Source organism: Trichophyton rubrum (genome assembly GCF_000151425.1).
Source record: "Trichophyton rubrum CBS 118892 genomic scaffold supercont2.2, whole genome shotgun sequence".
NCBI classification, from domain to species: Eukaryota; Fungi; Ascomycota; class Eurotiomycetes; order Onygenales; family Arthrodermataceae; genus Trichophyton; species Trichophyton rubrum.
Genome location: NW_003456427.1, coordinates 1,599,456 through 1,612,941, shown reverse-complemented (window position 1 = coordinate 1,612,941; position 13,486 = coordinate 1,599,456). Strand labels below are relative to the sequence as shown.

At 48.6% G+C, this 13,486-nt stretch overlaps 6 protein-coding genes across 6 annotated transcripts in view; 4 read left to right on the top strand and 2 right to left on the bottom strand.

Annotated features, from left to right (window-relative positions):
• The first annotated feature begins 526 nt into the window (after positions 1-526).
• On the top strand, positions 527-3,887 carry TERG_02179 (uncharacterized protein). Its single transcript, XM_003237410.2, has 2 exons — positions 527-1,466; positions 1,558-3,887. Exons 1-2 carry the CDS (start codon positions 1,185-1,187, stop codon positions 3,346-3,348), a joined length of 2,073 nt encoding a protein of 690 aa, XP_003237458.1. The 5' UTR covers positions 527-1,184; the 3' UTR covers positions 3,349-3,887.
• A 1,007-nt stretch (positions 3,888-4,894) lies between these two features.
• On the top strand, positions 4,895-7,657 carry TERG_02177 (uncharacterized protein; the record flags this gene model as incomplete). Its single annotated transcript, XM_003237408.1, has 1 exon — positions 4,895-7,657. The coding sequence occupies one exon, from the start codon at positions 4,895-4,897 to the stop codon at positions 7,655-7,657; it is 2,763 nt and encodes a 920-aa protein (XP_003237456.1).
• A 687-nt stretch (positions 7,658-8,344) lies between these two features.
• TERG_02176 (uncharacterized protein) lies at positions 8,345-8,811 on the top strand (the record flags this gene model as incomplete). Its single annotated transcript, XM_003237407.1, has 3 exons — positions 8,345-8,358; positions 8,470-8,720; positions 8,780-8,811. 3 exons carry the CDS (start codon positions 8,345-8,347, stop codon positions 8,809-8,811), a joined length of 297 nt encoding a protein of 98 aa, XP_003237455.1.
• Positions 8,812-9,434: 623 nt separating this feature from the next.
• On the top strand, positions 9,435-12,042 carry TERG_02175 (uncharacterized protein; the record flags this gene model as incomplete). The annotated part of the gene is made up of 2 exons (XM_003237406.1): positions 9,435-10,367; positions 10,426-12,042. The coding sequence occupies 2 exons, from the start codon at positions 9,435-9,437 to the stop codon at positions 12,040-12,042; spliced, it is 2,550 nt and encodes an 849-aa protein (XP_003237454.1).
• Positions 12,043-12,281: 239 nt separating this feature from the next.
• TERG_11814 (uncharacterized protein) lies at positions 12,282-13,262 on the bottom strand (the record flags this gene model as incomplete). The annotated part of the gene is made up of 3 exons (XM_003237405.2): positions 12,282-12,605; positions 12,665-13,138; positions 13,191-13,262. 3 exons carry the CDS (start codon positions 13,260-13,262, stop codon positions 12,282-12,284), a joined length of 870 nt encoding a protein of 289 aa, XP_003237453.2.
• Positions 13,263-13,455: 193 nt separating this feature from the next.
• TERG_11813 (uncharacterized protein) overlaps positions 13,456-13,486 on the bottom strand; it is a gene marked incomplete at both ends in the record, with an annotated part of 537 nt that continues 506 nt past the window's right edge. The window contains one exon of the mRNA XM_047750868.1: positions 13,456-13,486. Coding sequence (XP_047605597.1) covers positions 13,456-13,486 — 31 coding nt within the window.

The following is a 13,486-nucleotide window of genomic DNA, read 5'->3' as shown; positions in this document are numbered from 1 at the left end:
ATAGCTCCAACCGTTACGGAGTACATAGTTATTATTCAGGGACTCCCCTCGCCTCTCTGTATGAAGCCGTAGAGAGACGCCTCCGACCTCGCAGCGGGAGGCAAAAGCGCACCCGCAGTGTGCCTGTATGCACGGATGTCCTCTTGATCAGCGCGGACAGCAAGTGTCTCTGCCCGCCAGCATGCCCACGATGCACCGCCATCGTCAATAATAATGTCAATAATCCGTCGCCATAGTCACAATCCTCAGGGGAATCATAAACCTCCCCCCCTTTTGGGCAGAAGTGATATCACGTGATGGGCATTGCCTAATCTGGGCATGCGAACGACGTTTCGTATTTTCGCTGCTGCGCATCTCACGATCTCAACCGCCAGCTCGACACCACCAGGCCGTTAAGTACTGTTATTTGCTGCTGGCCTGTGACCCGGGCGTGACGACGGGCAGGATGGGCAGGACGGGCTGGCGATGGCCGTCTTGGGCGCTGCACCAGTCCACGGGACCGCATTTTCGATAGAGATGCACGCCAAGGGGATCTGGGCTGCGCGGCGCTGCATTGCCTTTCCGATAGGCCGCCTCGCTGTGCGCCCACCGAGTGATGAGTTGTCCCCCGAGGACGGGCAAGGGCCTGCAGCGACTGATGCGCTGCTCATTGGGTTGCTCGTGTTTGGGCGTGCAGCATCTCCGGATCCAGTATAGCCTGTGTTGCGGCCTGTCTTAAAGCCTCCGCGTCCTCCGTCTGCCATCCTGCTCGTTTCCCTTTCTCCTTTTTCGCCCTCACTATCTTATCGATCCCCTCCTGCCGCTGCATATAACCATATACCCCCCTGGGAGTCTGCTTGGAGAAGCAGTCTGATAGAACGCAGAATAGAATACGCCCAGTTCAATACCCAGGTCTATCCTACTACCTCAAGAAATAACGTTGGTTTATATTTCATTCTACCTCTTCTTACCCCGGCCCTGCATTCCCTCCCTATCGGAAGTTGTACATGTGCGAACTGGATAGCAGTACTAACCGGTTTCTCCAGATTTGCTACACATAACTCATAGGCTGATATAGCCCTTTCCGGGAAACATATCTCTGGTCTACTGGCCTTGACAGACCCCCAGCGCGAACCCACGGACTGTTTGGTTTCTATAATATTTGGTCGTTCCAACCCGCCTCCCTCCCCCGCCTCTCTCGAGACATGGCTCTGTTCCTCAGCAATGACGAGCTGTTCGATACGGTACTCTCCTCATCTAGAGACGCTTTCTGGCAAGAACATTCCCACCTCCCCGAACACCATCGACAGCAACTCTGGAGCCAACGTTTGGAGCCGTTCATGACAACCCCAAACCAGCAACCTAATTACACTCACGTCAAGGGACCCAGCGTGGACGAGACATCTGGCCTGTCTGGGAAACGGAGCTGCGAAGCCATGAACCCCAACTCGACTTCCGGACGCCACACGAGCAAACGACGAGCTACCGTAGGTGATCCGATTTCTTGGTCAAAAATATCCATTCCCCTCCAAAAAATCGTCTCTCTACAGACACCTGGGATTAACATGAAACTTATAGAGCCAGGAAACTACTTTGGAATCCTCCAGCTGCAATAGACCTCAGCCACAACATTCGGTTTCCTCTCCTTCACGGATCCCACGGTACTCACCGCCTCTTTCAAGGCCTGGCAAATCCACACCAGAAACCGACATCCTTCCACCCCCCACCATTGTTCACGAATCCGACGAGTCATCCACTGGCCTTCCGTTCCTCCTGCCGACTTCAACTGCATCGAATTCTCCCGCGTTTGGTCTTGACCTTCTTGAACTCAACCCGGACCTCCACAGCTATACGCCTGATCTCTTCGACCAAAAGTTTCTGGATGGAACTCCCGGCGCTCTCGATATTTCGACGACTGGAACTCCCAACCCTTCGCTTGACCAGAGCCCCTCCACACAGACATCGAAGCTACCAGAAGTGGTCTCCTCTGGACCGGATTGTGTCGTACCCAAACCCTCTGGCTTCAGTGCTGAGATGAATCGTAGTTTTACTACTGACTCATTGTGTGGAGGAATGGATATGATCAGGTTCGGCTCGAACAGATCGGTTTCCAACAATCTGGAATTTCCAGATCAATCATCAGCAAATTTCTTTGCTCCGTCATTACAACAGGAAAATGACACAAACTACCCCCTTTCCTTTATCCCCACCACCACTACTACCCAAGCTCCCCCCTCTGACAGTAACATGACTCATGTTCAAATTTCTCAGTCCTTGCCCGAGTACGGGTCTGGCTACTTTCCTTCCCCCCTCTCTACCCCACGCACCCATTCTTCTTCTTTGCATTCTTCGTTGTCGGCTTCATCTACTGAGATGAAGCCTTCTCTATCGAGCGAGAGTCAAGAGTCCTCTCGCTCGAGCAACTCCAGAGCTCTGCGGAGGACACATGAGCAGATCATGCAAGGTACACGAAAGATTGCGCCTAAGGCTGCTGAAAAACAAGGTATTCAGCCCGCAGCGACCGAGCACCGGAAGATCAACATTCCGGCAGCTGACGGTCGATCTCGCGAAGTCGCTGTGATACCTAAAGCTTCGGTTCAACGACCTGCTCGTCAAAAGACATACTGCACAATGTGTAACGAGCAGCCCGAGGGCTTCCACGGCGAACATGAACTCAGAAGACACATCGATCGATCTCATTCTCAAATACGCAAAGTGTGGATCTGTGTCGATATATCACCTGACAAGAAATTTCTTGCCAACTGCAAGGCCTGCCGAAATCAAAAACGGTATGGTGCAAACTATAATGCAGCTGCCCACTTGCGTCGCACACATTTTAACCCTTGCCAACGTGGTCGCGGGGGTCGAGGCAAGGACAGCGAGAAACGTGGGGGAAAAGGCGGTGGCACCCACCCACCGATGGATGTTCTGAAGCACTGGATGGTGCAGCAGGATGAGATTGTCCTCGACAACACTACGGTCATCGCCAAACCAGCAAATAATGACGTTGCTAGTGTCGTCACAAAACCACAAATACCTCGCCGTACCTCAAACTCCAGCTCCACCTCCAGCGAATGTGGCAGCACCGTTGCAGCCATGAACGATAACAGCTTTACCACCCTCGCTGAAGAACAACAACAACACTTGGCTGCCCCTGCTATCGGCGCCAAATTCGATCCGTGCCTAACCACTATCGATCAACCCGGCTTCGATCTCTCACCTCAAATGCCATTCAGCCTTGATGACTTCACTGCTGCCTCGACTCCATTTGATTGGAGCGATGGCAGCCACCCGGCCACTCTCGGAGGAGGGTATATTCCCATGGGCCAGGGTATCATGAGTACCTATGACCCGTCATTTTATCCTTGATTGTGTACAGACGAGCAGAACAGCGTAGGCTGGCTGATCGTCTGTCTTGCGTTTTTGTTTTCCTGTCATACCGTAGAGCATCTGATCTACGACTTGACTTGATTTCTATTGCAACCTGTCCTTTTTACCATTCTCATTCATGTCTGTTTTATGTATCTTGTTTAATTGCTTTATTGCTCATTTACCTTGGATGGAGATTGCTACATATCTCCACCAACAGCTTTATGGTTTGAATCCTTTCTGGAGTGATCACTGGCTACAGTGCAGTGGAATAATCTCACAGTTTCTTATTTAAATCTTAGGTTCCAGGATATATTTCTTGTCGCTGGCTGTTGGTCACCTTGCTATTCTTTGAGGCTTCGTATCCTCCTTCCTCCTTATTATATAATATTTATATTATATCGGTCATCGTCACCCAGCCGCGTACCATTTGGTATGGCTGGATGCTTTCTTTTTTTTCCCTCTATATTCTTTTTCTCTTTGACCATGTATGAGACAAGACTATATACATCTGTAATGCCATGAATGACTAGCGAGTGATTGTGAGCGCCTTGTAGAAGCCTTTCCGTTTTATTATTGAAGCCACCCGTCCCAGCTCTGCAGCCAGGATAGCCATGCCGCCGCCTTCCATCAACAGATGAAATTTGTTAATGCGAGCAGATGCCTGGACCCTGAAAGTGTATTTATCTTCAGCGGCTGCAGAGAAGTTGAAGAAACACGGCAGTATTGCTCTATTAGGCATGAACAACCCTGCATTCTTCAGGAATCAGTGCATGAGAGAATGATGAAGGCCACTAACAGGGAGGTCATGCGTTGCTCGAGAGCCCGATATTCCTCGTCATTGGGCAGGTTTCCCTCAATAGGATCTAGCTCGGCGGCAGAAATGCGAAAGTCGACTGGACCAAAAATAACTCCCAATCAGCGTGCACGGTCACGCTTGCCAAGCCCTGATCCACTAATTCCCGTAGCTAAACATGTTTTTATTGGTTAAATTAATTTTATGCTTGTGGGAAGGCTCCAAGAAGTGTGAGTGGGTCTCAGCCAATAGGAAGCAAGTTTCATGCACTGTCCATCACAGGCTAAACTGTTTTAGGTATAAAGAACCGCCAAAGCGCTCGATTCCTGGCTAGTGGAAACTCTGCGAACCGCCGATGATATATGAATTTGGGCCTGATGGGTCATCGTGGTTGGCGGCGGTTGGAATATCCTATGTATAACTTTCCTATTGATGCATGAAGTTGGCTTTCATCCCTGCTGCGCTGCCTGCCTGAGAGTACGTACTACATATATGCAGTAGACTAGCGCACTTGTCCTTTCTTTCTTCACTTCCTACAACTTCATTTCGCTCTTCGCAGCTCATACCTGTTGATCAGGCCTTTCACCAACTTTGATATTCATTGTAATTTTCTAATTTCATACTCGCGCTGGTCGCACTGCACTAATACTGACATACACTTGATACCCGGGGCATCTTGGGCATCTTTTCTCTCATTTTCCTTGCTAAAACTTGTGATTACTTAATTAAACGACAGCGCTGTTGACCAGTATGTCTACCTCTAATATCTCTGCGTCATTTCATTTCTCCCGCCAGGACTTGAAGTCCCAGCCGGCTGTGCCGCAGCGGAGAATCAGCTTTGACGACCTTTACGATGCAACGGATGAATCGACGGACGATTCGGATGTGGATGGTTGCCCTTCACTCTCCAGTCACGGCGACACTCGTTCCAGCACTGCATCATACACAAACTCTTCAAACCGCATGTCGACAGAAACAAATCAGGGCGAAGGTCGTCGCAATAGGTATCCCGTCATCATGATTCCGCCGCCGACTTTTAACACCATTCACCCGCAGCACAAGAATTCGCCTGTGCCTCCCACTCCTCCGCCGAAAATTCCCCTGTCGCCCATGGTACTGTCTCGAATTTCTGGAGTTGTTCCAGCTCTTTATGCACCTCCATCTTTGGCTGGCAGCGCAGCCTCCGAAAGACCATCGACCCTTAGTGCACCCCAGACTCCAGACTTAGCTGCTGTACCTGATGTGGATTGGGATGAAGAGCAACTCCGTGTTCAGTCAGACTCCGAGGGAGCAGGAGACCCTAGGTCAGCGAGTTCTGATATGAGTCCTCAGATCGACATCCAGCTTGAGCAACCTGAGGATTGGAGTCTGGTTCTGGATCGTTTCCCTCAAATCCCAACTCATTATCCTGTTGTAAAAGCCCCAGAGAGCGAGGGTGAGGCAGGATACGAAAGCGAGGCATCTTTGGAAGGTGTTCAGCTCTCATCTGCTGCCATGGAAACACTTCAGCATATCCGAGTTCCTGGAGAGGATAGTAACGCTTCGTCTGCTTCTTCAGTTAACGACCCATCTGAAATGAACCAATTCACTGGATTCCCCGATGCTCGCCCTAAGAGCATGAATGACGCTGCCTGTGCTTCCGTCAGCTCAACCTCCTCCTTTTCAAGTTTAAGCATCCCATCGCCTGGTGGATTCTTTTCATCCCTTGATCGACACGCTCGAAAAACATGGAGTTTGGTTCCAACCAGCAATGTTCCCACATCCGCTGTTGCGGAAAAATTTTATGATCTTCCATGGATCGCTCATCCTCAGGGCCGCGTTATTGAACAGGTAGTGGAATATCGAAACAGTTATGCGGATGATGACGATGATGCCACCGAGGGTCCTCCAACTGCCAAGCGGATAATCGGCTCTGCTCCACAAACTGCACGAAAAATCCCCGAGGAGGTTTCCGAATTGGTGCTGAAACTCGACATTGACGAGAAGAAGCAAGACGATGCCTCCGAGTATGATGAATCGTACGAGGAAGGTCTGCAGACCCGTGCAATGCAGAGCCTCGATCGTACCAGCACATGGCTAGCCGCGCAAACTCAATACATGGCAGCATTGAGCGACACAAACCCCATCAACAGCCCAAAGGAGACAACAGTCACTCCTATCAATGAAAATACCACGACTGTGCCGGATATAACTGTTAGCACTACAAAAACGGTCCGTTTCCTTGACACCATCCCTGAGGAATCCTCCGAGAGCCAATCGGGCCCATCAACTCCGCTCCCGCCTCTCCCGGTTGCAATGAATTCAATCTTTTACCGTGCGTTTCAGCATCTTATGCGCACAAGGGGTAAGAGTTGCAACTTGGACACTTTCCTTCATAGCAATTACCGATATGAGGCACTGCAAGTTTCCCGCCTAACCATGCGCGAGAAGCATGTAAAAAAGCTTGCTGGCAAATATGACCTTGAGAATCCCGTTCGCCCGCCCTACAAAGGTCCATTCTCGCAAGCTCCTCGAAACTCTGTCCTCCCCCAAATAATTGCTGAAAAGAAGATGTACAACGATGTGGAAAAGGAACAGGATGCCCTGCTGCAAGTTAAGGCTTCCCTCTGGGTGATTGATGCTCTCAGGTATATTAATGGCGGCAGGTTGATCCCTAGCCCTGCTGCAAAGCGTCTTGCAAAGACAAATTTACCCCTAGGTGGACCGCAGAGCTCTGTTAAGCGCAGAATCAGGGTACTTGATCTAGGAGGCCAAGCTTCTTGTGAGTGGTCCTGGTTTGTCGCACAAGAGTTTCCCAGCGTTAGGGTTTACACGGTCGTTACCAAAAAGCAATCAAGGGATATGGCCATCCAAGGCCCACCAAATCATCAATGCGTGTTAGCTCCAAGCCTTTGGAAACTTCCATTCCCTGACAACCACTTCGACCTGATATCTGCTCGAACATTTCATATGCTCCTTCAGTCAACTCGAAATATCTTGGTAAATGGCGAAAAGGTAGACGAATTTGAACTTTGCTTGCAGGAGTGTTTCAGATGCCTAAAACCCAGGGGCTATCTGGAGTTTTTCCTCATGGATTCGGACATTGTCCGTGCCGGTCCGTATAGCTCTGCCACTTCTGTCGAGTTTGCTTTCAACCTGAAGACTCGTGGATATGATCCAAACCCCACGAAAACATTCCTCTGGAAACTAAAGAAGTCAAACTTCGGTGCCATAAAGCGTGCATGGCTCTTCATGCCAATGGGTACGGCTCTAGGTGATGCCTCTCAAGTCCCTGGCAGCAGGAATATAGAAAGAGGCGGTGATATAGGAAGCACTGCTGATGTTGCCAACATCACTGGGCTACTCGTGGGATGGATGTGGGAGCAGTGGATGCTGAAGTTGCAGATGGAGATGGGCCGTGATGAGAAGAGGTTGCTTGAGGAGATGAATGGTGTTTTTGATGAAGGCCGCAAGTCTGGCGCAGGATGGAGATGCCTGAGTGGCTGGGCTATGAAACCTTCACGGTCATATTGACGATGGAGCGAAAGCTCATACATTCCTTACATATTTTCTCGCTTTATGTTATTCAACGTTCCTCATTCATGTTGATTCGGACACCACGGCTTTTGTTGAGCTTTCCTGTCATAGACAGTGGATCTTAGACTAATCATGTGGGTTCATAATGTTGAGTCATAGACCTTCACTCATTAAGAGTATTCATTAGTATACTATCAGCATACGATGTCATCAAAAATGTATATTTTACCAACTCTTATATGCATCATCCTAATTGCTCTCAGTGCCGGAAAGAATGGGGGGAATCAGCTGTTTCACAACTCCTCTCCTCCTGGCAAAGGCCGGCGTAAGTCCATTGGACATCTCATCATGCTCTTGTATCTCCTTTAGATACAGCCTTGTAGTTAGCGTTAGAGTGAAATCAAAGAGAACTTGATATTCATCCCAAAGACGAGCCGAAGGTTCGATCGATTGGCTGAATAAGCGTCGGTAGGCTTAAATAATACAGCTATATAGTATCACGTGATGCGTCATGGCCCACCAAGATATCCAAAGAAACACGAAAGCTTTCGCAGTTTGGAGTAAAAGCACGAGAACGCAAGCTTGCTAATCCTCCATGCACATCACTTGACCGGTGCAACCTGGGCGCCGTAGCTCATATATCTCTGAATTTATTAGGACGCCCAAGCCAAGAATTCCGCTACGATGTTATTTTTCAGGTAAGCTGACTGGCAAGTGCATTCACTAGCCGCGGGGAGGTCTCTTGATATCCGGGAATTTAGCTGCAAGAGCTTCTCCTAACCCGAGCGAGGCTGACCTTGGTTAACTAGCTTCTTCAAGACTCTTACGAATCGCACCGTCACGATTGAATTAAAAAATGACATCCGGATCCGTGGTACATTGAAGAGTGTGGATCAATATTTGAACGTCAAGCTGGATGATATCGAAGTTCTCGACTTGAACGAGTATCCGCATCTCTCCAGCGTTAGCAATGTTTTCATTCGAGGAAGTGTGGTGAGATATATCGTTCTGCCACAATCCGAGGTTGATACCGGCCTACTGGAGGACGCAACAAGACGAGGTATAGGACTACCCAATTCCTCTCTTTAATTTATAATTGTTACTGATGGATTCATGCAGAAGCTGCAAACCAAGCCAATAAGGCACGGTAATGAAACGATAAAATCCAAAAAAAAAAATTAGAATCTGGTGGGCGCTGGGCCATGAGAGGATATACCTGAGTGGCGGGAATACCACCGCTTTTGTATTTGGGTCATGACTGCGGTATCTGAGCAGGAGCTGTGGCCGATGCCATAGTCATTGCACGGGGGGGGAGGGGCGGATGAGCTTCTCCAGCTGCGCTTCCCTCCACCAGGTCTAAATCTATACGATAGAACTTTTAATGATCTGCCAAAAAATACCTTTAATGAGATATCATGTCATGTTGGTTATTGGCTACCATCCATGGCTTACTCTAGGCATATAACATTATCCTAACCGTACATGATAGAGGCAATAACAATAGCATTTCGCGCTGGCGTTTCGCACTGAATGATTAGGTAATCAATATTTAATTGGATATATACACGTGACCTCGCGCTTCGCGTTTCGCGCTTCTCGGTAAGACAAAAAGGAAAATTCAAGGCTTCGACTTTGCACTGGAATGACCGAGATGATGCTGCAGGAAGTAGGGGGCGGCCTCTGAGATAGTCCCCCCTTCGTGGAGCAGGTTTTCACTCTTTAGACTCTTGTTATTATTTAGTCCGTTAGCCCGTCGCCACGACTGCTGTTCAATATGCCTCCAACGCTCACTTCACCATTCTTTCGCCCAAACGGCCAACCGGCAAAAAGACCTTCTCCATTATCTACAGTCCAAAAGAAACCAACACCAACACGAAATGGGAGCATACTGAACTTTTTCAAGAAATCCGACACGCCTCCCAAACCTACACAGCCTCGAATCACGGAATTTGGAGTCAGAAGCAAAGTAAATGTGCGGGGACGTCCGCGGCCAGATATATCTAATGACACTTCAACTGGGCTATTTTTCGGTGAGGAAACCCCCAATATCTCGAATACGGAATCCCAGATGGATGGTACCTCCTGCTACGATGAGCGATATGAGGTAGCGGATATGCTTTGGGACTCACTACCTAACTCCACTGGAACCAACTATCGAGAGGATGACAGGTATAACGAAAGCTCTGGATCAGTGAAAAGACGTAGGACGAGCGATGGAACCTGTGGAAGAGAGCTTAATGGCCCTGAAAGCGCCTCCTCTGGTCCTATTGGTAATGATGGGGGTGACTCGGCTTCAGCTCGGGAAGCGCCGAGACTAGAGAGCGAGGATTCATCATTCACACCTACCATTGCCCGCCATGGACCCTTTGTTGATGATTCTGATAGCGAGGACGATAGGAGTGCTCTATGTGTTAATGTGAGAGACTCGAATGCAGACAAAAACCTTGAAACTGGAGATCGCGCTACACAACCATTTCCCCTGCCCTCAGATGTGGAATTGTCAGATGATAAGCGACTTGAAGACTCTAGCTGTCAGTCAATCGACCAGCCAGAGAGGGAAATTGGTCCGGGGCACGATACCTCAAACGAACTGGAATCAACTCTCGTACTCGACGAGGATTCAGGCCACTTGGCTGAGAATTGCTCTGACGACGAAGTGACGGTCTGTCCAATATGCCAAACTTCCCTTAGTCAGTTGTCAGATTCCGTAAGTTACACTTAGTTTCATGAAAATAATGTTTCTAACGATGTTAATGCTGATTCAGGAAGCATCGCTGCATGTAAATGACTGTCTGGACGGCATTGACGGCAACTCTGCTACAACTGTTATTTCTATGGCAAAGGATACCCAGCTCACGCAACAGCCTCCAAGAGTATTGCCAGGCATAAAAAGGAAAGAAATTCCTCGACCTGGACAAAAGGATCCGTTCTCGTTTTCCTCAGCCTCGTTGTCCACATCTGCTTTCACCAAAATTATGTCAGCAAACGAAGAGGACACTGCGTGGAGCGTGGCAGCCTCTCGTGAAGAAGCATCTCGGGGAAAGCAGGCCTACGAGCGGACCTGTCCTTTTTACAAAATTCTACCAGGATTTTCCATAACCGTAGATGCCTTTAGGTATGGTGCGATCGAGGGTTGCAATGCATACTTTCTTAGTCACTATCACAGTGATCACTACGGTGGTCTAACATCATCTTGGTCACACGGGCCCATTTACTGCAGCACAGTCACTGCGAATCTGGTGAAACAACAGATAAAAGTAAAGCCAGATATGGTTGTTGAACTTGAATTTGAGCGGAAGACCGAGATACCCGGCACTGATGGAGTGAGCGTCACGATGATTACCGCAAATCATTGTCCCGGCAGCTCACTTTTCCTCTTCGAGAAGCCCATCGGGAAGGGGAAAAATGCGAGGATACATCGGATCCTTCACTGTGGTGACTTCAGAGCGTCTTCGGCCCACATAAATCATCCCCTCCTCCGGCCAAATATCCAGGATCGTCACACTGGCAAGTTAACGGAACAGAAAATCGATGTCTGTTACTTGGATACGACTTATTTAAACCCTAAATACGCATTCCCATTCCAGCAGGATGTTATCAACGCATGCGCCCAACTATGTGCAGGGGTTAACGAAGGTTATTTTGACACGTTGGGTGCAGGGAAAGGACAAGCGAAGAAGTCAGGGTCCATGGCTCCATTTCTGCAGAGTAACCAGGGCTCGGACCGAAACTCCGCGGTAGACCAACACAATCGCGGTAAACTGCTTGTTGTCATTGGAACGTACAGCATCGGCAAAGAACGAATGTGTCTAGGCGTTGCCCGTGCCTTAAACTCCAAGATATACGTTTCTCCGAACAAGAAACGGATATGCGAGTGCTTGGAGGATGCCGAACTATCCAGCATTCTGACATCCGATCCCCTGGATGCCCAAGTCCACATGCACAGCCTAATGGACATGCGCTCAGAGATTTTGTCTGAGTACCTAAAATCCCTTGGCTCACGTTTTACAAGGATCATCGGCATCCGACCCACCGGTTGGAGCTACCGTCCACGTGGCGGAACACGGACTGACAGCCCTCCCGTCTCCGCGGTTCTATATTCAGAAGCGTGGAAACCTCGCTTCTCCGTTAACGACCTCGTCCCACAACGTGGTAGCACAAATGAGGCTGCATGCTTCAGCGTTCCGTATAGCGAACATAGTTCGTTCCGGGAGCTGACGATGTTCTGCTGTGCCTTACGAATATCGCGTATCATTCCTACAGTGAATGTTGGCAGTCCCAAGAGCCGTGAGAAGATGAAATATTGGATAGATAAGTGGGAAGCAGAAAAGAGGAAAAATGGGCTTTTTGAAATCGAGGCTGGGAGTGATAACAAGTGGTAGCCTATGCCACCGCGTCGTATATTTTTGAGGTATATAACCATGTATAATTTTGTTTTGAAGGGATACCCGGAAGTTATCTATTATTTCCATGCTATTTTTATATATTCTTCGGTTCAATACGTTACGACGTATTTATGTACACGAATTTCAGAAACACTGGGAAAATATGCAGATCATTTTCATCATGATTTTGTGCAAATGGGGACGACTCGATGCTCCCATCTGTTCGCTTTGGTTCCTTAGCCAAGTCGGAATCCACCAGTAACTCTGTTCTGGAAAAATAACGTTGGGTCAACTGCACGCCTGACCGCTAGGGCCTTTTCCCTCGTTGAAGGGGCCACGCGTCCCCAGAAGTCTTGGTTGGCGTTGAGGTCGTTCAGATAGAGGGGGCAATACGCCTTTGGCAGCTTGCCTTCATTGGTGAATCGCTTGATCATTTCACCTTGAACAGTATAATACTTGCGAGTAGCCTCCTCGATTACAGAATCTGACGTCGAGCTGTTCCAAGAGACAGCAATCTGTAATAGCATGTAGTCATAACTCGGGTCAAACCCGGCAATATCCTATTTGGGCAGCCAAGTAAGTATATTTCTCATTCAGCTGGAATGATATCGTAACTTACGCCTCCTGACTCCTTGGCTTTGGTGGAGATAGATCGTGGCAATGGCTGGAGAGCGAGGGAGCTTGCACTACCGGGAATATCGATGAAATCGTCCGTGACATTGTTCCAGTGGTCAATAAAAGACTTGAAGATATCGTAGCCGTGTGTGCCTGATGGGTTGACGCTTGTTTCAGCACCAATGGAGAACCGGTTGCCATGTCGAATATATTCATCATTGGCAAGCATTAGGCTATGGTAACTTTGCTTCTTTACAGTATTTCGAATATTCGGAATCTGGGTGAAATTTCGGAACACGCCCTCAGGAGGAGAAGGCCCATCATAAGTCAGGAACACGACCCAAATTAATGATGGGTTGCGATTGACGGTTCCAATAATCGATGCCTTGTCATCGGTATTGTACTCTGCAAAATCTCGGATCGCTCGGGTCAGGCTTTCGGTGTGATTGCCGTCAAAGAACATACTGCCTCCCCAAATCTATTATGTTTTAGAAAATCTGATATAAATTTGGATTTGGGGGGTTAGGTACCTCTGGGTCTTGAGTATGAGTCTTAACAGTAAAGGCGGTAACAATTCCAAAGTTACCAGAGCCACCTTTCATCACAGCATACAGATCTGGTGATAATTAGAATAGTGGGCACAAGACTCTGTTCGGCCATTGAGTCCTTACCTGGGTTTGAAGTAGCATTTGCATTCACTATTGTGCCATTGGCAAGCACAACTTCAAAGTTGACGACGTTGTTTGTAGCCCAGCCATACTGGCCACTGAGGAAACTAAGACCGCCTACAAATTATTAGTCCCGAGCAATCGGTATTATACATAAG